This window comes from Halichoeres trimaculatus, unplaced genomic scaffold (genome assembly GCF_033239565.1).
Source record: "Halichoeres trimaculatus isolate MK-OKI-2021-1 unplaced genomic scaffold, fHalTri1.1 fHalTri1_scaffold_12, whole genome shotgun sequence".
Classification (NCBI taxonomy): Eukaryota; Metazoa; Chordata; class Actinopteri; order Labriformes; family Labridae; genus Halichoeres; species Halichoeres trimaculatus.
In genome coordinates, this window is record NW_027437190.1 from 27,666,894 (window position 1) to 27,687,270 (window position 20,377).

At 39.4% G+C, this 20,377-nt stretch overlaps 1 protein-coding gene across 2 annotated transcripts; it reads right to left on the minus strand.

The window, feature by feature from the left end:
- Nucleotides 1–1,684: 1,684 nt before the first annotated feature.
- usf2l (upstream transcription factor 2, c-fos interacting-like) lies at nt 1,685–19,722 on the minus strand. 2 transcript variants are annotated; one of them, XM_074683298.1, is made up of 11 exons: nt 19,303–19,722; nt 18,794–18,831; nt 17,024–17,130; nt 15,957–16,076; nt 15,125–15,278; nt 11,158–11,245; nt 7,885–7,923; nt 6,025–6,083; nt 5,593–5,687; nt 5,354–5,482; nt 1,685–4,494 (listed from the first exon to the last, which is right to left on the minus strand). In XM_074683298.1, the coding sequence occupies exons 1-11, from the start codon at nt 19,335–19,337 to the stop codon at nt 4,405–4,407; spliced, it is 954 nt and encodes a 317-aa protein (XP_074539399.1). In that variant the 5' UTR covers nt 19,338–19,722; the 3' UTR covers nt 1,685–4,404. The 2 variants fall into 2 exon arrangements, with proteins under 2 accessions (XP_074539399.1, XP_074539400.1); XM_074683299.1 differs by lacking the exon at nt 7,885–7,923.
- Nucleotides 19,723–20,377: the final 655 nt, after the last annotated feature.

The window sequence follows — 20,377 nt, forward strand, 5'->3', positions numbered from 1 at the left end:
TACCTTTTACATTTGAAACAGTATGTTACTGATAATGGTAATTTTATAATGGTAATTTTATAATGGTAATTTTGGTCATTTGTACCAGCACCTGTCGGTACCAATTTTCAGTACCAGGGTATATGCTGAAATCCTGAGGTTAAATTCAATACCTTTTTAATAACCTTTCAAAAAGTCTTAAGACCTTACTGCGAATTTAAGCTGCTGTTAGCAACCAATCTTTGATGATTGTAGTTTTCATTTCAACATAAATTAGATAAGCTGAGAAGGAATAAAGCTTGAAAGTATAACTGAAACTAAAGGCAGGTTAATTGACATTCCCATTACCACAACAAGTAACAGTTATTTAAGGCCAACTTGCATAAAATACATACGGATGGCTACTAAACTACTGTATGAACTGAGTTTTTTGTCACATTAGCCTACGGATATGTTGGGCTGCTAACGCTATGTTTAGCCCGCGCCTCACAAAATTACAACTTTGCTTGTTGTCACATCTCAAACAACTGCGCTACGTAACTGTATTAATACGTAACTTGTCTCATTGCGTTGTATCCAGGAAAAATGTGATTTTAACAAAGAAAATTTGTTCCAAAACAACTGAGATCAGGGGAAGCTTTCTCTAAATTGTAAGAATCCAAAATCCCAGGTCATCAAAAGTCCGAGAAATTTTCTCAGGAGGCTTGAGAAACTCTTATGATCTAGAGAGAAATATTTTGAGACTCTAAAGCTTTTTCCAGATCCTCACGCTGGTCTGTGATGAGTGTGACGAGCAAAATGATCGTCCAATCACCAGGTGTGGTTATTTTTGAAGGTTCAGACCCTGAAAACATTCGAAACAGATGGACTATTTCTGTGGCAGATATATGGAGCAGTGTGTCTGGCATTTCAGGTTAGTTTGTAACAGTCACAAGGAGGAAAATAAATATCCATGGATATGTTTGGAGTTGAAGCTTGAATACCAATCAATTTTAATACCTCATAACATTTTGATTAAGACTTTTTAATACTTTTTAAGGGCCTTAATTTTCCCACAATTGATTTATCAACTTTTAATACTTTTTAAGACCTGGCGGACACTCTGAGTACTTTGAGGGTGTAAATGTGGTAATAATTATTAATTTGCTTAAAAATAAAATCTCAATTTTTTTCAATTTAACATATTTATTTCTCAGTTTATAAACTTGACAGTCACAGGGAAGAGTTTAGGAACCAAAACATAGTCCCTCTGTTATATGTGAACCAGTACTCAGTACTACAGACTGTACTCATAGAAGTACCTCATTCGGTACCCATCCCTTATTTTGTGCCCGAGTGCAAAAAAAACTGCAGTTCTTGGAGTGTCCACCAGAGGCAAGCTCCAAAAGCCATTGAACAAATAGATATGTTGAAATGCAAATTTTCTTCAAAATGGATAAAATTAACAGCTTTCTTCAAAACCCAATTTCGGTCTGGAAAGCTAATTTCTTTATTTTTTACTCATGATAAAGATTTTATTAATTACTGTGAGTAATGCATAGATTTGCACTAACAAGGCTTTGGCTAAGCTAAAGAAAAACTAAGTTTTTATGTATTACAATTTTTCACATCTGAAAAAAAACAGGCGGTAATAAGGTATAAAAATGATTGAAATGATTTGAAAAATTCCGCAAGATAAACACTTCATCACACTTACAGACCCCTTTATATAAAATGTACAAAATTTGATAAACTGAGAGGAACATGAAGCAGAGTTGACCGTTTCCTTTATAAAATCTCAACAATGCAGGATATTTTTTGCAGAAAGAGACGACAGGAACAAATTTATCTCACTGGTTTTCTATACCACTGGCTCAAAGTTCATATATTTTCTTATTCATTTTCTTTCCTTCCTTGTAACATCTCATGTCTGAAACATTCAAAGTGTTTTCCTCAGGTTATGTTAAAATCTCCCACTTATAACCTTCAGTCCACTTGAGTTCTTTACACCTACACAGATGTGAAAGTCAGTTTCTTAGCTTGATGTGACCAAAAGGGATTTATGCATTTCACTCTGCATTATTTCCATACATTTCTCTTCATTCTCTGGGCTGGAAATAGTCCTCACCTATCTCTCAAGATGGCAAAAAAAGAACTCCCCCGTGATGACCTCTAAAACTGTTCAAAAGAGAAACCCCATAAAATATATTATATATTGTTTTTGAAAACCACAGCTCAAGAGTTATGAGCTACAATATAAGGTGAAAGACACGAGCCAACTTTTTGACAAATCTATCAACCCTTTGAAGACACCCCTCTGACTAACAGATGCTCAGACACAAGGATCCAAAACCCAACCTGCTAGAAAAGATGAAGAATAGGTTTTGTGTGTATTTTTCAAACTCCAAAGAAAAACACTGAGCCAAAAAGTTTTAACGGTTATTAGCATGTGAAAGTTTAATTTCCACCTTTTTGTTTAGAAAAGATGTCTTACAATCTAACCTGAGAACAGTGCGGCGGCTACAGAGAGAAAAAGGAGTCTTTTTTTTTTTTTTTTTCTTCCTTTTGCCATTTCAAAAAGGAAACGCTAGAAAAAAAATTAGCCACAAGTGACCTTTCATTTGTGAACATCCATCTTCCAGAGCATTATTCATGCCTTCACATTCACATTTCTCTCCTTCTCCTCTCAGTAAGGTGTAAAAAAAAACTTCTGCTGCAAAACATCTATCATTCAACTTTGGCTAGGAGCCTCGTTTGATGGATCAGACACTTGCACTTTTCCTATCAGGTTTGAATCGAGCAGTAGTGGCAGAACTGCACTTCCAAAGCACAAGCTGTTAACTTGCACTGTCTGAGATATTAAAATGAGATGGTGTGCCTGATTTAGCCAGGGGTCTGAGAGTTGGTTTTGCTTTGCTGGATCCTGAGCTGTTGACAGAGAGAGAAGCCATCGTGCTCCATTTAGTGGCTCTGAATCTTGATATCTTTCTCCCGCTTTCACTCACATCGCCCAAAGCGGGACCAAAATACATCATGTATATTCATTCACAAAATCATCAACAATATTAATATTGGCTTTTGCTGTTTGTACAACCAATTACAGTTTACTTATTGTTCGCCTGAGTGGGTGGAGGAATATGTGAGTTTCCTGTTTCCAAACTTCTCCCGTCTCTTTCCCGGAGAGCGAAATGTGCTCAACTAAGAAGTGCGACACAGAATTTGTGTGTGCTTCTTTTCCGTAGTGAGCACAGAGTCTTTGAGTACCACTCTCCAGGGTGCCTCCTCCTCCTCCCCCCTTGTGCGTTGAGCTCCATTTGAAGTGTTGCAATACCAAAATAGAGCAAACAGCTTGAAATGGAACATGTGGGGATTATTCGTACGCACTGAGACAGTGGGAAAATCACACATGAACAAAAGATGGAGGGAAAACCACAATACCTGGATAAAGTTTGGCAAAAGTTGGAATTTGCTGTGCTCTCCTCACTCAAGCATGCTGGGTTTATCAATCATCTCAACGCTCCACTTTGAGCATATGAATCTGCAACTGAACTGCAATACAAGGGTTGGATCTTTCAGAGATTTTCTCCACCTTTGAGCGATTTTCTGGTTAAGCAAATGCCCAACAATTCAAGTATACCACTCTTTTTTTTTTTTAAATCAAGCTCCAAGATTGCACACATCATTATTATAACAAGGGGCCAGCATGAAGTTAATGAGTTATTGATTGTTTGCTCCCAGAGATAATCTGCTCTAATACTTTGTAACATCTGTATTAAAACATGAGACGTCATATTTACATAAATCAGCCCAGAGGCTTGAGCTGCTGCAGCTCCCTGTTTGTCTTTGGGTCTAGGTAAGCTATGTGTGTCACATTATTTCTGTCTGCAGAATCATGTTTTGCATACTTTTGATGATTTCTCACTTGAAATTCTATCTGCTTCTCTGGGGTGCATGAGCTTCAGTGTAACTGGTCTCCATCAAGGCTTCTGTCAGCGAGCGGACTAATAAATTAAAGCAGCTAAAAACAACATATTAATACAGAAACGCCAAAACAAACAGAATAAAAGCATAAACTAAGTTATAATTAATAACTCTGAGGGAAAAATACAGAATTAAATGACAAACATCAAAGTCCATGAGTGAGGCTACATAAATACAAAACAAAGTTCAGCAGAGGTTCTTCTTAGCTTGTGCTGGTGGAGCAGCACTCTGATGGAGGTGAGTTGGCATCATTTCTATAGAAGGTGTTTATCTCAACAGGACTGGAACAGTCAAGTACAGCCGCTATAGGCAGAATAAGGGGTCGCGACCTGGGAACTCAGGGGGAGGATGCATTCACCAAAAAGAAAGTGAGTCCTTTTTTCCGCCATCATCTCTCCTTCCTTTCCATCATTCAGATGTCTGTGCAGGCGGTGCCCCTCCCTGTTCTCTGTTTTTGTCTCTGCTTCACTGTGGCGGTGTCTCTCCAACCGTCTCGATGCCGTGCTGCTGGAGCTGCGCTCTCAGCAAAGCGTTCTCATTCTTCAGCTCTTCAATCTTCAAGAACAAAGAGCAAACGAAAAATAAAAAAATCTCATTATCAACATCTTCATCCCCGTGACAGCTTAATATAGCTCCAAGTTTACAGACCAAACTTTTTCGTTTGAAGGCTCAGAGTGCTGCCTGTGTGTGTAATGTACACACAGAGCTATTCAATCCCTGGGATTAAAGAGTAGTATGTGCAGCCCTTTTCAAAGTCAGCCCTGTCCACAACCAACTGGATTATCAAATCTTGAGGTGTGTCATCTCTGCTACATTTCCCTCGGGCACACTCTCAATTCCCATCCTCCCCGCTGAGGCACTAGGGAGGACAGGATATTGAGCTTTGAGCATCAGAATAGGAATATATTGCTGGATGCCTTGCAGGCCTGGGAGTCAATAGGGAGAAGTGGCAGCCTCAGAGCTGCAAGATTTCACAATACTTTGAGTGCATTAGCATGCAGTTAACTCTCCCATAACCCCTGTGTATATTATTCCCACAGTCTCTCAAAGAGCTGCGTTCAGGTAACACTTCCTATTATATGAGAGCAAACCCTTTGATCCTCTTTGTCAGCCGGTGATGATCAGCTATAGAGGCTGATGTGTCGGGGGGGTTTGTTTTGGAGAAAAGAGGATGCATGTGGGGCTGAGTGAACTTCATGCTGCCGGGAACTCCAAAGAAAACTATTCATTGCGAGCAACAATCTTCAGAGACACATATGTACAAAACTACGGCTTCCTTTTTATGTGTGACTTAACACCTCAAAGGACCTTCCGACATTATCATTCAGGAGCCTTCTTTCCCCTTCATTCAAGTCCTTGAGAAAAATACCACACTTTATGCAGATAGTCGTGGAGCACAGAATGACATTCACACCTGCTGCCTGCACAGCTCGTTGTCCACTTGTATCCTCTCCACTTCCTTTAGGCTCTCCTGCAGCCGCTGGTTGCTTTGCCTGAGCTCTCGGATGTAGTCGCAGGCTTTGGACAGGATGCCTCCTTTGCTCTGGAGAGACAGAAATGACAGGAAAAAGTTTCAGAGAGACTATTTAAAAAAAAAAAAAGGTGATACAGTTAAGTGAAAGGTCAGACTAGAAGGGAGGTGAGACTTCTTACTGCGCCGGTCTTGGTGCTGTCCATATTGCAGTCGGGGATGATCTTGGAAAGTGTGACAATCCAGTTGTTGATCTTGTCTCTCCGCCGCCTCTCCACTAATTGAAAAAAACAACAAAACAGACATAAAACATCAGCAGCTCTTCCTCATTTATTTGTAATTTTGGAAAAAATCAGAGGTAATTTAGTTTATAGAATCAGCATCTTTCTCCACATCCTGTTTTTTTGGTGGCACCAAACACTGCCCTGCTTTGACAGCTCAACAGCAGCCTCTAGTGGCCACTAATCAACATATGTTGTCATACATTATTCTTAAAATATTCTGAAAGGTCCTTGTGATTTTATTCAAGCAAAATTGCTCCATTTAAGCCTTATAGTGCATTGTGCCGTACTGTCTCGTGAAATCAAAAGCCACAATCACAGTTAATTACCCACCTTCATTATGCTGCGCTCTCCTCCTTTCATCTCGTGGCGTTCGCGGTCCATCCATTTTCCTGCAGACAGACAGGATATAAAATACGCTTTTCACACGCGACAGTATCTCTCATCTTTGACTACTCTACAATCAGGCACAGATCCAAACCCTCAAATTCACCTTATCCTGCGCCTATTAAAAACTATTCATCACTTTTATCTTGGAGCACAAGCACTTGTCATTGAGAGTGTGCACTATTCAAAAAATATAGAGCATCATAAGTTGTCTGGTGCCTTTTGTTATAAATACCGAGCAGACACCCTCAGTCGCCTCGAGTCTGAAATCCTGAGCTCCGTCCAATCTTTACTCTTGGCTGTCCTCATCCCAGGTGTGGCCTGGAGGGAGCTCTCTGCTTTATTATGCTCTACAATTACAACACTGTAGAATCCCAGATGCTGTCTATTTGAGTCTGGACACTCTGCTAATGACACAACTGTCTCGTGTCTCTGTGTCTTCCCTTAGGTATTCTGTTAATTAAGTCTCTGAGACGTGACAGGGGGACTTATCAAACCACCCACCTCGGCATGAGCAGGCCAATAACACACCGCATGTAATTATTAGAAAGGTGGCCTACTCAATATCTCAAACCTGTTTCTGTCTCCCTAATAGAAAAGACAATTAATACCTCACTCAAACTCTTTAATGGAATATTCTCCCGTGAAGAGGAACAGAGTAAATTCTCCAATGAAAATACATTTCTGTGCAACAACATCCTGTAAGGTCATTCTTGTTGCTTGTCTCTCTCGTTTTGACACATCTTTATACTAACACTGAATCCTGGACCCATCAACTCAACTCAACGGCTGGTATCTCTGTTCGAGATAGCCAAACTGCAGTCCCACTTGTATCTCAGTGCATCTTAATGGGATTTCAGCTTCATAATGGATTCAGCCCAACAGTACTCTAAGGCAGAGTGTGAAAAAAGAAGGGGATGACTGTATGAATAACTAAATATACAGGCCTAAAGGTAAAGGAATGTCTTTTTTATAACTTATAAAGGCACGGCACACCTCTTCTTAGTGCTCCTGAGACTAAGTTTTGGAAGGGAAATCAAGGAAATTAGCAGAGCTGAGAGGCATCAACCTCTCCTGAAGTGGTATATTCAAATCATTTGAAGCATAAAGGAAAAAAGGACAAAGTTTGAACGGTTTTTCTATCACTACTTAAATATCTCCCCTAAGCAGCCTTGTACAAAGTGTTAGTTTCTTACAAATTATGATCTGATAGATGGCGTAAACTTCTCTTATTAATCATCTAAGGAAAGTCAATCATTAGTAACCATTAAGTGTTCATGAGCAAACAATTATGTAGAAGAGATAGATTGAAATTACAGCCTTATGCTGCCTTACAAGCTTCCTTCCCCTGAATGTTAAAACCAAGATCTAAAACCTCAAACTGTTTTCAAACTAACTCACAAAAACTAGGCTACATGAGAACTAAACTTAAAAGAACTACGACCGAGGACACTCTCAGAATTATACTATTATAAAAGTGTGGAGAGAGCCGTTCGTTTCCAGATGGAGAACAATGACCCAATTTCTAAGTCCTAATGGAGAAATGCGGCTGCCACAAGCACGACTACCAACAATGGATCAGGGTCAGCACTGGAGAGACGCTACATCTGTGTCTCACACATCAAGAGCCAGGGAATCACCGGGGGCTTATGGGAGGGGAGGGGAGGAAAGGGGAAGGCAGAGAGAGGTTTGTGTGCTTCTTCTCTCTTCTTGTGATCTCATTTGATTAGTTCATTTGCTGTGAAAATGTGTGAGAAAGTGTGTGTGTGTGTGTGTGTGTGGGACAAATGTGGAATCTTTCCTCACCAGTTTAAACCTTCCTGCTGCAGCAGCTCGTTTTCATCTCTGCGGACGGCAGATAGGGGGGCAAGTTTTCATTCATTTCACTCACATGTCAACGATAATATCACTGTTCATTAGTTCACACTCAGATATGACTCTCAGGCTCCTGTCAAACATGGTAAATTATTCACGTAAGAGGAAATAAATAGAAACAAACACATTGTAGATAGACACTCTTGAGAAAAAAAGAATCACATGGAAATGCAGATGTACTCCTCGACAAAGCTCCTTTTTTATTCTTGACTGGGAAGCAGCCGGTTTGTACGCTGAGGATATCAAAGGACATCAAAAACGGCAGAGCTGCTGCTGAATTTAAGGCGGATCTAGAGCTTCCTCGTAATGCTGCTGCTGCCCACGACAAAGGAGTTTACTTTGATAAAGTTCTTGAAAATCAGACACAGTGTTGTTACAAAGAGTGAAAGATGATAAATGAAAGAGAGATAATTAAGAGTGTGGTGTGTTTTTCTGCTGTATGTGTTCTCCTTAAAGTACTGTTTTAATGAGCAGGAATGCCGGAGCTCTGCTGTGTTATTGTGTGTTCAACACCAGATGCTCCTACCTAAACCTTTAATGCTGTCAGTTTCACAAGTTAGAGGTGAAGTAAAGGTCAGCTCTTTAATGTTGGAATGCTAACGTAGGTCAGAGCTTATTCAGTTTTAATTAAAGGGTCATACGTGTGGGTGACCAAACAGACAAATAGCTGTGCTTGTCGAGGAAACATAAACATGCATGACCTTTAAGAAAACACAACCCAGAGCATACAGACCTGAGCATTTCTGATGCTAAATAAACTCAGAATCTGAAATTCTGCTTGCTGAAGCTCTTTTTTTTCTAATGTGAGGCCAGAGCTAGGCTGCTATCATGAGATTAAAGAGGCAGCTCAGTTTGTCTTTGCTCAGGTGATCCTGCTGATTATCTTAATAACCGCAATCACCAGCGTGTGGCTAACAGTTGGAGAGCGCCGGAGATGGATCTCTTTTTGAAGCATGATTATAATGAAGCGTGTTGTGAATTTGAGAGAAAAATAAACAAAGATTTTGAACATGAAAAAAGAAACACTCGTAGTAAACAGATGAGAGGGATAAGACCCCTAGGGCAGAAAAAGTTTAAAGCAGCAATAACTGGAGTGTCACTTAAAGGCCCTGTGAGGACAATCTAGAATCTGTAGTGTTTTTTTAAGAATAAAGACTCAGTTTCCCATGAGCACTTTCAACTGCTGTAGTAAAGACGTGACTCTTGTTAAGGCATACATTTTCTTGGAAGAAGATCAATGAGGAGTCATTCTTACACTAACGTTCATGGTTTGAGACAACTTTTTACAGGATGCAAAGAGACAAGGTAATGTATTCATCTGTAGAAACGCAATGCTTCTAACTCGGTCGATGCTAAATTTTGCCTGCCAATATAGAATTGTTTGAATCAACCCTGAACCCTGAGAAATAACATTTAGAAATATCTCATTTTGGGGCTGATAATCTTGTTTTCAATCATGGATTTTGAACTACGGCTGCAACAACGAATCAATAAAATCGATAAAAATCGATTAGTAAAAGCGTAGACAACGTTTTTCTTTCATGGATGCACTGTGATGCACCATTACTGTATTAGTATGTCTTAAGTTTATTTGTCTTCTTCCTTTTTGTCGGACTATTTAGAGGTTGGTAACTAGCTGAAGGTGCATTCCCGCCACCTACTTGACTGGAGTGTAGATGGGGCAGTATGTGTCACATGTAAACAGATCAGCGTGGCGGAGGAGAAACTGAGCCAGCAGGTGAGGGAATAATGCAAATAATGGCAGCGCAGGAGAAAACCGTTTGTCCAAAAAATCCCAGAGTTTGGGAGTATTTCATGCTGAGATAAAGCACACAGTGTGTTTATTTCAACATTCGCAAAAATGACCTCGCATGGCAGTACGACTGCAATGACCCAGCACTTCATATGCAAGCATGTAGGGCTTATCACTCAGCCGGGGAGCTCAACAGCTTTTATATGTGGTGAAATGCGTGGTATGTCTTTTTGTCTTCTTATTACATCGCCAACCCGTTTTTAAACCTACAAGGAGTTCATTAAACCAACGTTAGCATTAGCATTAGCTGCTACAGATAGTGGTAGGGCAGAGGGGGTGTACTGTTTGGCCTGCACGTGAAAAGATTTTCTTTTTATTTGCCTTTTTGGCCCACTAAGTTCTTAATCTGATGACAAAGCAATGTATTTTCTGTCATTTTGCCCGTGAAAATACATTCATGTCATTTATTACACTTTATAAATGTAGAATCTGGACAGCTTAAACTATGTTCAATATGTTGTTTCTTTGTATATTTCTTTAAGGGCACAACAGTCATTAACTAAAATAACAGCCCACGTTTGGTTTTGCAAATTTTACTATTATGCATTTCATCCTTTTTTTCAATTCATCAATTAATCGCAAATATAATTGTCAGAGTAATCGATTACTAAAATAATTGTTAGTTGCAGCCCTACTATGAACAGGAAAATATATTAAAATGAGACTATGACAAAGTCCTCACAGGGCCTTTAATGGAGTAAACTGAGTCTCTTGGTGGAATCATTGGGATGTCAGCTGTGTCTACATAACAAACCATCAGGAACAACTAGCTGATTCGAATAAACAGGTTTTGGTTGACTTCTCTCTCTGTCTCTCTCTGCAAAGTCTGCCAAACACCACATCCCTGTCTGTTTCCTGACAATCTCACTGTCTCCACACCCTCAGCCTCCTCCTGCATTAGCATTTAGATTTGGGCAAATTCTAATGCTTTGTTCACTGCATATTTGTAGATGTTCATGTAAATGTTCTGCGTATCTCTGGGTTTGCCAGGTGGGGTTTCTTCAAATGAGAGAAGTCTGTGTCAAGCTTGTGGAGATTTGCTCTGCAGCATCACAGCAGAAGACCCTCACTGTCAGACTCATTTCTGTGTTACTATGGTAATAAAGAGTAAAGGCCCTGATGAAAATAGTCTGATTTAAATTATTCAGGTGTAGTTAATTACTGTGAATTGCTGTGGACACTAGACATAAAAAGGGCCACTTCAGAAATCTCAGCAGAATTAACCTTCAAACTTCGAGGGATCTGCATCCCGTCCACAAAACACTAAGAGAGGCTTTTACAAGAAGAAGAGCTGCAGTGTTAAACAACAGCTGACCAGGAGTTTATTTTCAGACAGAGCTGCATCTCAGACTGCAATTTCCCAAACAATAAGTGACAGATCTGATACTCACGCAGGGAAGGGTTGTGTGCGTGGGGCAATGGTTCGCTGTGTGCCTGTCTGAATGACATCCTGGGGCGTCATCATCACATAAAACTGACCTGTGGAAGACATGGAAGTCATCAGTTAGAAAGAAGAAATGAAGGAGGGCACCATGTCATGACAGATGAGCTTTGCTGCTGCTGTAATGAAACATTTCACAACAAACAGAAGTGTAAAAAGGAATCTCGTCAGACCTCAAATCCACACGAGCCAAAAAAAAAAAAAAAAAAGTGTTTACACCGCGGGATGCCTGCTCAAGTGCAATCAACACAGAGGCAGCAAACCTGACAGGACTCCCTTTCCCCAGCTCCTGAGACATTCCCCAAAAACTGAAAATACTTCCTCTAAATTTCTGAGAGAAGAGCTCTGTTGTAAGGCAGACAGCACCTCAAGGTCTGAGAAATAAAAACAACTCCTCTTGGTCCTGTGGGTCAGAGGAAGGCCAAACAACATGAAAATCTTACCATCAGATTTCTCTACCACTATAAAAAGAAGACACTGAAAATGAAGGTCTCCTCACACAAAGCTATCCACAGTAACTCTGAAATTTAGATGTAACACTTCAGAGAAACAGTTTCATGATCCAAAATTGTGAGTAGGATTTTATCTATTTGGTTCTGGACCCCAAAATCTGATTAAACATTTTTAAAGAGTGACTCCTGATCCACTGCTTTTTTGCATTTTCTCTTCAATTACTTTTTAAGCCTTTTGCTAAAAACCAATGTCATTTTGTTACAAGTTCACTTGCAACATGAAACATTACAGTCTTGAATTTACACTAGGACTGAACAATTAATCAAATTTAAACTGACATTGCAATGTAATAGAATGTAATTTTCAAATTGCAAAGGCTGCAATTTAAAAAAAAGAAGAAAGAATTTTAAACTGCATTTACTTTATTTTGTGTTTTGTTACTGGTGAGCAATCAGTAACGTTTTAATACAATCAATATTTATATTTATGTTCTCACAGTGTTTCTTTTTCATTTTATAAAAAGTGTATTCCACATGTTGACATTTTCAGCAGTTGAGCTTGAGATATGGTCTTTACATTTCTGCACTTTTTTCATTGTGAGATTCACAGACAAGAGGATTCATATTTATTCTTATATCATTGTTTATTCCAGGCCTGTTGTTCTGCAGTGCTTTGTTACTTACTCTGATATTATTTAAGGTAATTAATGATAGTTTTATTACATGCCTACAAGGCTTGAGGTTGAATCAATCAGTCAATATTCTGCTGTGTATTGTAATAGTTAAATCAAGACATGCTGTCCGCATCAATTCATGCTTCAATTCATCTAATTCCATTATAACATACAGGCCTGGCACAAAAGAAGGAATTGTTTTTATCTTGGCAGAATCCTTTGTTGTGTTGGTCATACTATATGCATGTGTGCAATGAATAATGTAGAAGATAAACACCCCCCAAAAAAATTCACATGCTAAATCATAATCGCAATATTGGACAAAAAAATTGCAATTAGATTATTTCCCAAAATCGTTCAGCCCCAATTCATGCTGACATAAAATCTAAAAGAATGGACTTGGCCTGGTGGCTTAGTCCCAGTTTCCTGCCTTGCCCTCTCTAAATAGAATATAAAAGCACAAAAATTGTAACTTCAAAAATTTCAAGTGGATATAGGTCCAGATATAGTTTCCTCTTTTTTTCTTACATACACCAAAGACTTTTTCAAGAGTATAAACCTTTGCAAATAAATCAAAACCAATAATAATGCAAAGTTCTCTGCCAAAGCCCAGCGCTCTTTGCTCCACTTCCCTCCACCTCGGTAAGAACTCTCCACCACCTACAACCAACAGTGCGCTCCTCTTGCGAGTATGTCATGGCTGCTTAAACTCCCCCAGGCTCACAGAGGAGACAGACAGCAGAGCTCTTCTTCCTCTACAGTCCCAACTTAGCGACACCTCATGGTCGTCTACGACGTCTGTAACGTCAATAGACACCCCAGAAATAGAGAGACAAGCAACAAAAAAAAACCAACTTCCTGTGTTTTTGGACTCGTGTGGTTAGTAAGTGAGGTGTGTCAAATGACACTGCTTGATAGGCCTCGGGGCATCTGACTGCTTCTTGATGTGTCATGTGATGAGAGATTAACACACAATGCTCAGGGAAGGAGAGCACAAGAGACACACACATACACACGCAGAAACAGACAGATGTGGGGTGTTAGGATGTGCTGCATCAGCCTGACAAACAAAGTGTCAGTAATGGATGGAATATATTAAAAAGTACTTCAGGGGAGCTTCTCGGAAACCCTCAAGCAGCTACCTAACTTAATAAAACACACACACACACACACACACACAATGATGTGTTACTGCCCCTCCACACTGTTTTGAACTGAAAAGTTAATGGTTTATGCTGCAGAATCTGCCTTCAGAAAGCTTAAAAGCAGGGCAGATTGTATACCGTTATAAAGTGCCGCGTGCAGGGTGAAATTTTCTCAGTGTTACAGCCTCAAGTATTTATAAAAAAATGTTTTGCTACATTTGTTTTTTAACCTGACCTTGCCATGTGTGCTTTAAGAAGTGCATCCTTCAAATCAGCCTCATCCAATCCACTCCTCACTTTAGAGGAAACTTTTTTTTGATACATATCTGTTTTTTTTATTTAAGCAAGAGCTTAACACTCTTTAGTTTAAGCCTCTTAAATGTGAGCATATGCTGCTCTCTCCTTATGTAACAGTATGTTGAATATCTTCAGCTTCTCATATGTTGCCTGCTTAAAATATGAATCCAGGAAACCACCTTGGCTCTAAAAAGTTGCTGAGTATACTCTGTGACAGTTTCACAATAGCTAATTTAATCTAAAATTGAGTTCTTCCATCACCTGCTCAGAGAATTTTCTTCTTACCTGAACTTTTCTGCAATTCCAAGGTCTATTTTGGATGTATAAATCACTGTGTCAGCAGTTCCTCGCATTACAGATATGGAACTTTGATCTCTCGCTATTCTTGAGTATTGCTCTTAAAAAATTGGTTGGAGGTAAAGCTGTAAATGTGTCCGTTATGTCTGCATTAAGCCTTAGCTTGAGGCAGGTGTCAAGACTCTTAGCCCTAGCATTGTATGCTGTAAATGGAGACTTATGGCTTACAGGTCTCTGTTAAAAATAATAATAAAAAAATAACAAGGTCTTCAGTTGTAGATACAGGTCTCATTCGGGGTTATTATCATTCCTATCTGGGTCTGAAGTGCTGCAAAAATCCCAAAATGTACAATTTCTAACGAGTCCCTTCCCACCACTTTTTAAGCACTTACACTCTTCTTCTAAAAATCATCAGAGAATGCTGTTTGTCTGAAAACTAGCTGCCAGTTTGAGGGGTGGATTATCAGTTTGCCAGAACAGGCAGATGCTGGTTAAGTAAAACAGAGCCAGAGAGCCACTTCCCGCTCCCCAGGTCAACAAAGCTCTGACCGCAATCACTAACAGGCCCACAGAGTCCACGAGTCTCCTCTGGATCACCACCATGTAACCACAAGGACAGTTAGCACAGACACATGAGGCCATATGGCAGTAAAGAGGAAGAGACACAGAGTGGGTGGACATGTGACATGAAGCAAACGGTAAATATGATCAATGTGACAGATTTTATTTTGGCAGCCGATAATATGCGACTTGTGTCATTTCAAAACTGTCAAGAGGAAATATTTTAATCAGTGAAAGAGAACAAGTGGACAAATATGCAAAATAAATGACTGCTTTAACGTATGTTTCTTTTCAAGATGAAAACTGACAGTCTCCTTTCCTAGATTAGCCAAAACTGCAGGATCCCAGAACATTTGCAACATAAAGGGACTGTTGTTCTCTTATTACTGTCCTGTACCAACACTCCTGCTTGTCATTGAAAATAATGGCTAAATTAGCCTCACAGCCCTGTTGCAAGCTTCAACCCAAATCAAGTGTGAGAACTGACTCACCCCCTGCCTGTGTGAATGTGGGGTCTGCGGCCGCCTGCACAGACACAGTCCCATCGCTCACTGCAGTTGCGGGGAAGTAAGCGAAGCGGGTCTCCCCTCCCACCGCCTCTCCTGCTGGGCTTCCTCCATTACTAAAGGGGTTTTGGATCACAGCCTGTGACAGATAAGAGAGAGGAAGAGAGACGGGGGAAAGGCTTGAACAGGTAGCAATGGAGCAGTCGCAGCAGGTAAACGCACACCTCAGTCTCTGTCAGACTCGATACTGGTATCCCCCATAGACCCCCGAGTAAGACTTGGTGCAGTTTGACAGCAGGGATAAAAACGGGGGGAAAGGAAGAGGCAGGGATCTTGTTAGCAGAGATAAAAGCAAGGTCAGTCTTGCAGCATTCTGCAAATAAAAACTAATTTGGTTGTTTGAGTGGTAATAAACCGAGTTTTTCCAAATATAAAAACCTGTGGAGTTTTTCTGCAGCAATATTGAAGCTGCATCTTTAACACTTTGAGAGGCTCAATTTTTTATAGACATCGTGCACAGGCACACACTTCACTGATTCGAATGCTGGTTCTAAAGCAGTGCTTAGGACTCTAGTCATAAAAACAAATGAGAAGTTAACCACAAATTATAGTCGTATGACTCCAACACATTTTTAATTGACTGCTTACAGGTCACTCTGTGTCTACAGAAACAATACGTGTGAGCTGCTTCTAGTTTGTTGAGACACCCTGCTGGAAGAGTAAAAGCTGAAACCTTGTCTTTAAAGACAATGGAAATTCTGTATCACAAATTCAGTGGTATCTCTTAAAACGATAAAAAGGAAAAATATTTTAGTACCTGAGCCACAGCCTGAGGAGCCCCTGTAAAGGCGGCTGTAGAGACAACACTCACTGCTCCTCCTCCATCGTCTCTTGTTTCAAGCTGCTGGTCAGTCACCTGAACAACACGATACGTAACCTGGAGGAAAGCACAGGTAAAAGATAGAATGAAATAATTACAAAAAAACTGAGAAACTTTTTGTTCAGTCAATATAACTGGTGTGATAAACCATAAAAACAAACAAAGCTTTACCTGGCTGGATGACTTGTTTATCATATCTACAGCTTCTATCCAGCTAAGCCTCAAGTGTCTGGTGCTGCAGTCCTAATCTCAGTAGCACATTGATTTCACTTAAGGCACATTCTGAAGCGTAAGCATATGCACTTGATTCAATTTTAAAAACAAGTCAAGAAAATGAGCCTGTTTGTTCCAAGAATCAGCATTTATATTCCTCCATCATGTGACTCTCCGCCTGACTGACATGTGACAGCAGCCCCATGCCAATCCCAGGCCAGACTGTAATCACATGATCCCTCACGCTGGTCTTGTTTACAGCCAAATGAGCCACATGGATCACCGGTTTAATTCCCTCCAGCGCAAATTATCCAAATACAGAGAAATTAACTAGAAAAACTTCTTTCCACTTTTTTTTCCTTCACTGTTCTATTGTCCACAGTTGAAGTGAATTAACTTGATTAGGGGATGGCGAGGAGACACTCTTGAAAAAGGTCACCAGTCAATCATGGGACTAGAAAAAGAAAAACACACATTCGAACCTTCAGGCAATTAAGAGCCCGCCATCCTCCTGACTTCTCTTTGGAAAAGGGAGGGAGCCAAAACAGCCAGAGAAGACACATGATAACACTAACAGATAACGCAACTTGAAATCAGGAAGTGTCTCGTGAGGTTTTTTTTTTTTTGTTCAAACTGAGGTGTCAGTGATACCAGGAAAAGAAAAAAATATCACCTCTGAATGTTAATAAATTCATGTATTAAGACATTTTGTTTGAGAAAAAATCATTCCCACTTTGTAGCAATTTTTCATTTATGAGAGCGAATCTTTGTCAGTGTATTTAGTTACATACCTGACCACCTTCAGTGCGGAACTGGTATTGTATGTTATGGTCTCCGAATGCAGCAGCCTGCTGAACACTGGCTATGGTCACAGCTGCCTGCTCCTCACCTGTTCCGTCTTTGGGGGGAAAAAACAATTAGGAACAGCTGTTAGAAACAAAATTCTTCAGCAGAAAATAATTGCATACCCTTATAGGCCAGGGATGTACAAAAATCTGCATTATATCAGCATTGGAAGATAACAGCTTATAAAATAAATGTTGATAAGTGTAAACTTCTCCTGATATCCAATGCTGGTAAGGTTCTGCACTAGTTATGCACACAAATTAGCAGCTTACTCACACCATCTGTGCACATCAGCTGTGTCAAAATATTTGAAAATGTCTGTGAAGAGCACGGTTATAATAGTTAACTAAAATGAAACTAAAAACGAAAACTAAAATTTAAAATACATTGCAGTTAACTCAAACTAATAAAAACTAGAAAAGAAAACAAAAACGATAAGTAAACTAAAACTGTATCTTGTGTTCAGAAAACTAACTGAAACTAACTTAAATGATAGACAAAATTCCCTCAGTTACAGTTTTTGACAATATTGATGGCCTTTAGGATTTAAATTAATCCCATATTCCCAACCAACTTTAGACAGTTTTCGGCAGTTGTCAGTGCCGTACGGCACCATAATAGTGGCGTATAGGGACGAGCTTGTTTACTGCACTGACTGGCTGTGCGCTGTGCGCTGTGCTGCGACCAAACGTAGTGGAGCAATGAATCAGAGCATCTGTAATAGTTTAATTGTTACAGAGTCCAAGTTTTTATTGTATTTGAGTCTACCTTTATTGTTACAGAGTCCAAGTTTTTATTTATTGAAACTCATATTATATTGTTTTTTTTGGTAATTTATGTTTAAATTATTTTTATGTAATTTATGTCAACATTATTTTATATAATTTCTGCTTATGTTTTTTTTACTAAGTTTATAATTTTTTCATGTGTTTGAGGCAGCAGCCAACATTTCGGTATCAGCATTGACTGAGCAGTGAGCACTATGTTGGACTTGAAAATAAACAGTATGACAAAATATTTACTCTGACCTTTTTGAATCCTGCACCTGGTTAATAAGGTATGAAAAAACTAAAACTAAACTAAAACTAAGCCTTGTTGCAAAAGTCAAAACTAAATAAAAACTAGAATGCCTGCTTTAAAACTAATTATAACTAAACTGTAATGGAAAATAAAATGTCAAAACTAACTAAAACTAAACTATAATGACAAATCCAAAACTATTATAACCTTGGTGAAGAGTAGGTGATGTGAGGAGGAGCAAAACCAATCCTCCCTTGACACTACAAATTTACTTGTGCATCTTTGGTGTCATCGTGAAGCACCAACACTTAAGTAAGAAATAAAAGGCAACAGTGCCAGGAGCAATTTCCTTCACTTGACGATGAAATACAAGTGCAACTGGTCACAGTTTAGAGCTTATTGAGGGAATCACTGAATTCATCACTCTTGGCAATCAGGACAGCCTTTTCAGTTAGGTTGTAGATGTCGTTTTTCACAGGGTAATGTTATTTGATTTTATCAGTATCAGTTAAGGCCAAAAGCAGGCTGGAAATATCAGCTTATCAGATACTGGCAAAAATCCAATACAGTGAATCTGTAATGCAAATCACAATACATTATAAAGTCAATTTACCTGTGACAATAATACACAACATATACATAACTACTGAGGAGTTCCCTGGGAATGTAAATGAGGCTTGATGTAAACATTTTACCTTCAGATGTCTGGACAACTTCTTCTTGCTTCTCTTGGCTGCAAACCAAACATACAAATGATCAATATAAACTACGCAAAGCTTCAACTGAATAAAACTAACTAAATCCATAAACCTCGACTCTGTTTAGGCTGGTGGGAAACGTATTTGATAAGAAAATAGCTGTTGAGGTGTCACAAAAAGTTGCAACCGTCTTTGTGTTACCTACGGTTCTGACAACACTGTCATTTGTTTTTAAAGCTAGCAGCGGCTAACGTAGCTTTCCGCTGTCATTAGCTATTTATTATCACTTTTTCCACAACTATACATTGTAAAATTGTATTATTAATACTCCGACATCCTGTTGCAAAGTCGCCCACCTCTCTTGCCAAGTTTATCATAATGTTGTTTAAATTTGTTTTTTATAAGTTATTTTAGGTCGGGCCTTGTTGCGCGTCGTAAACGAGCTATCTGGTTTAGCATGTTGTTGTTAGCATGTCCCAGTTAGCCATTTTGACCGACTCTGTTACCTTGCGTTGTCCAGACTCTGTTCAAGCATATCCATCAGTGTTAGAATAAAAAGTGATATTCGGTGTCACAGGCTGAGATGGAAGTGCTGATCACGGGAACAAACACTCGGGTCATGTGAGAGAGACAGCCCAGGACACGTGAGGTACGGCTCGGTGTCGGAGTTAAAATGGAGGCCGCCGCTGCTGCTGCCGTTAGGTGATCCGAGGTGACTCTGCTCCATCAGCTGCTGTGCGCCCGGAGGAGGATTCCTGCTCACTGAAGACCACCAGGGTCAACGGGATCAAAACAACTGCTTTTATCCCTGAGACCACAATACCGAGGAACATTACCGGGCGAATTCGTGGATACAATGATGGTCTGAGCTGAAAAGGGGAAGCACAGAAACAATCTCAACGAAGCATTCGATTTTAAGACATAAATGAAATCCACTGTAAAGTGTCCTCGGGGTATCATTCATGTTCACTGACTTTATAAAATGTGGCTTAATGGTCTGACTCAGAATAAAAAGAGTATTGTATGAAACGTTGATAGGCTGTGGTACATTAACATTATTTTTCCCCAAGAAAATGCAGACTCAAGGTACATATAGGTTGTCTGCTCCTGCATCAAACACGAACGCTTACAAATGTCTCATTTGGTTATTGAAAGCACCCATAAGAATATTTCAACTGATTATGAAACACACTACAATTGATAGAAGTATCGCCAACACCCCACAAGGCTATCAGAGAGGAGAGGGGTTACTTGTTAGATATTATTTACTTAATGTCAATGAAGCGCAGATTGCATTTAACTGCAAAGCAATGGTACCAAATATAGATATACACAAAATGCGATTAAAAAAAAGAGAGAGAATAAAAATTTTGCTTCTAGTATTATATTTTATTTTGTCCATGTCCCTTGTTGTCTGGTGTTAGAGTAGATTCACACATTGCTACACTGGCACTTCTAAAAAAAATCCTAAAGATTCACTGTTGTTCATTGAACAACGTTTTTATTTACTTTTACTTTTATTATCTTTTACTTGATTTTTTAGGAAAACACAATTCCTGCTTTATATGCATAAAAATGAAT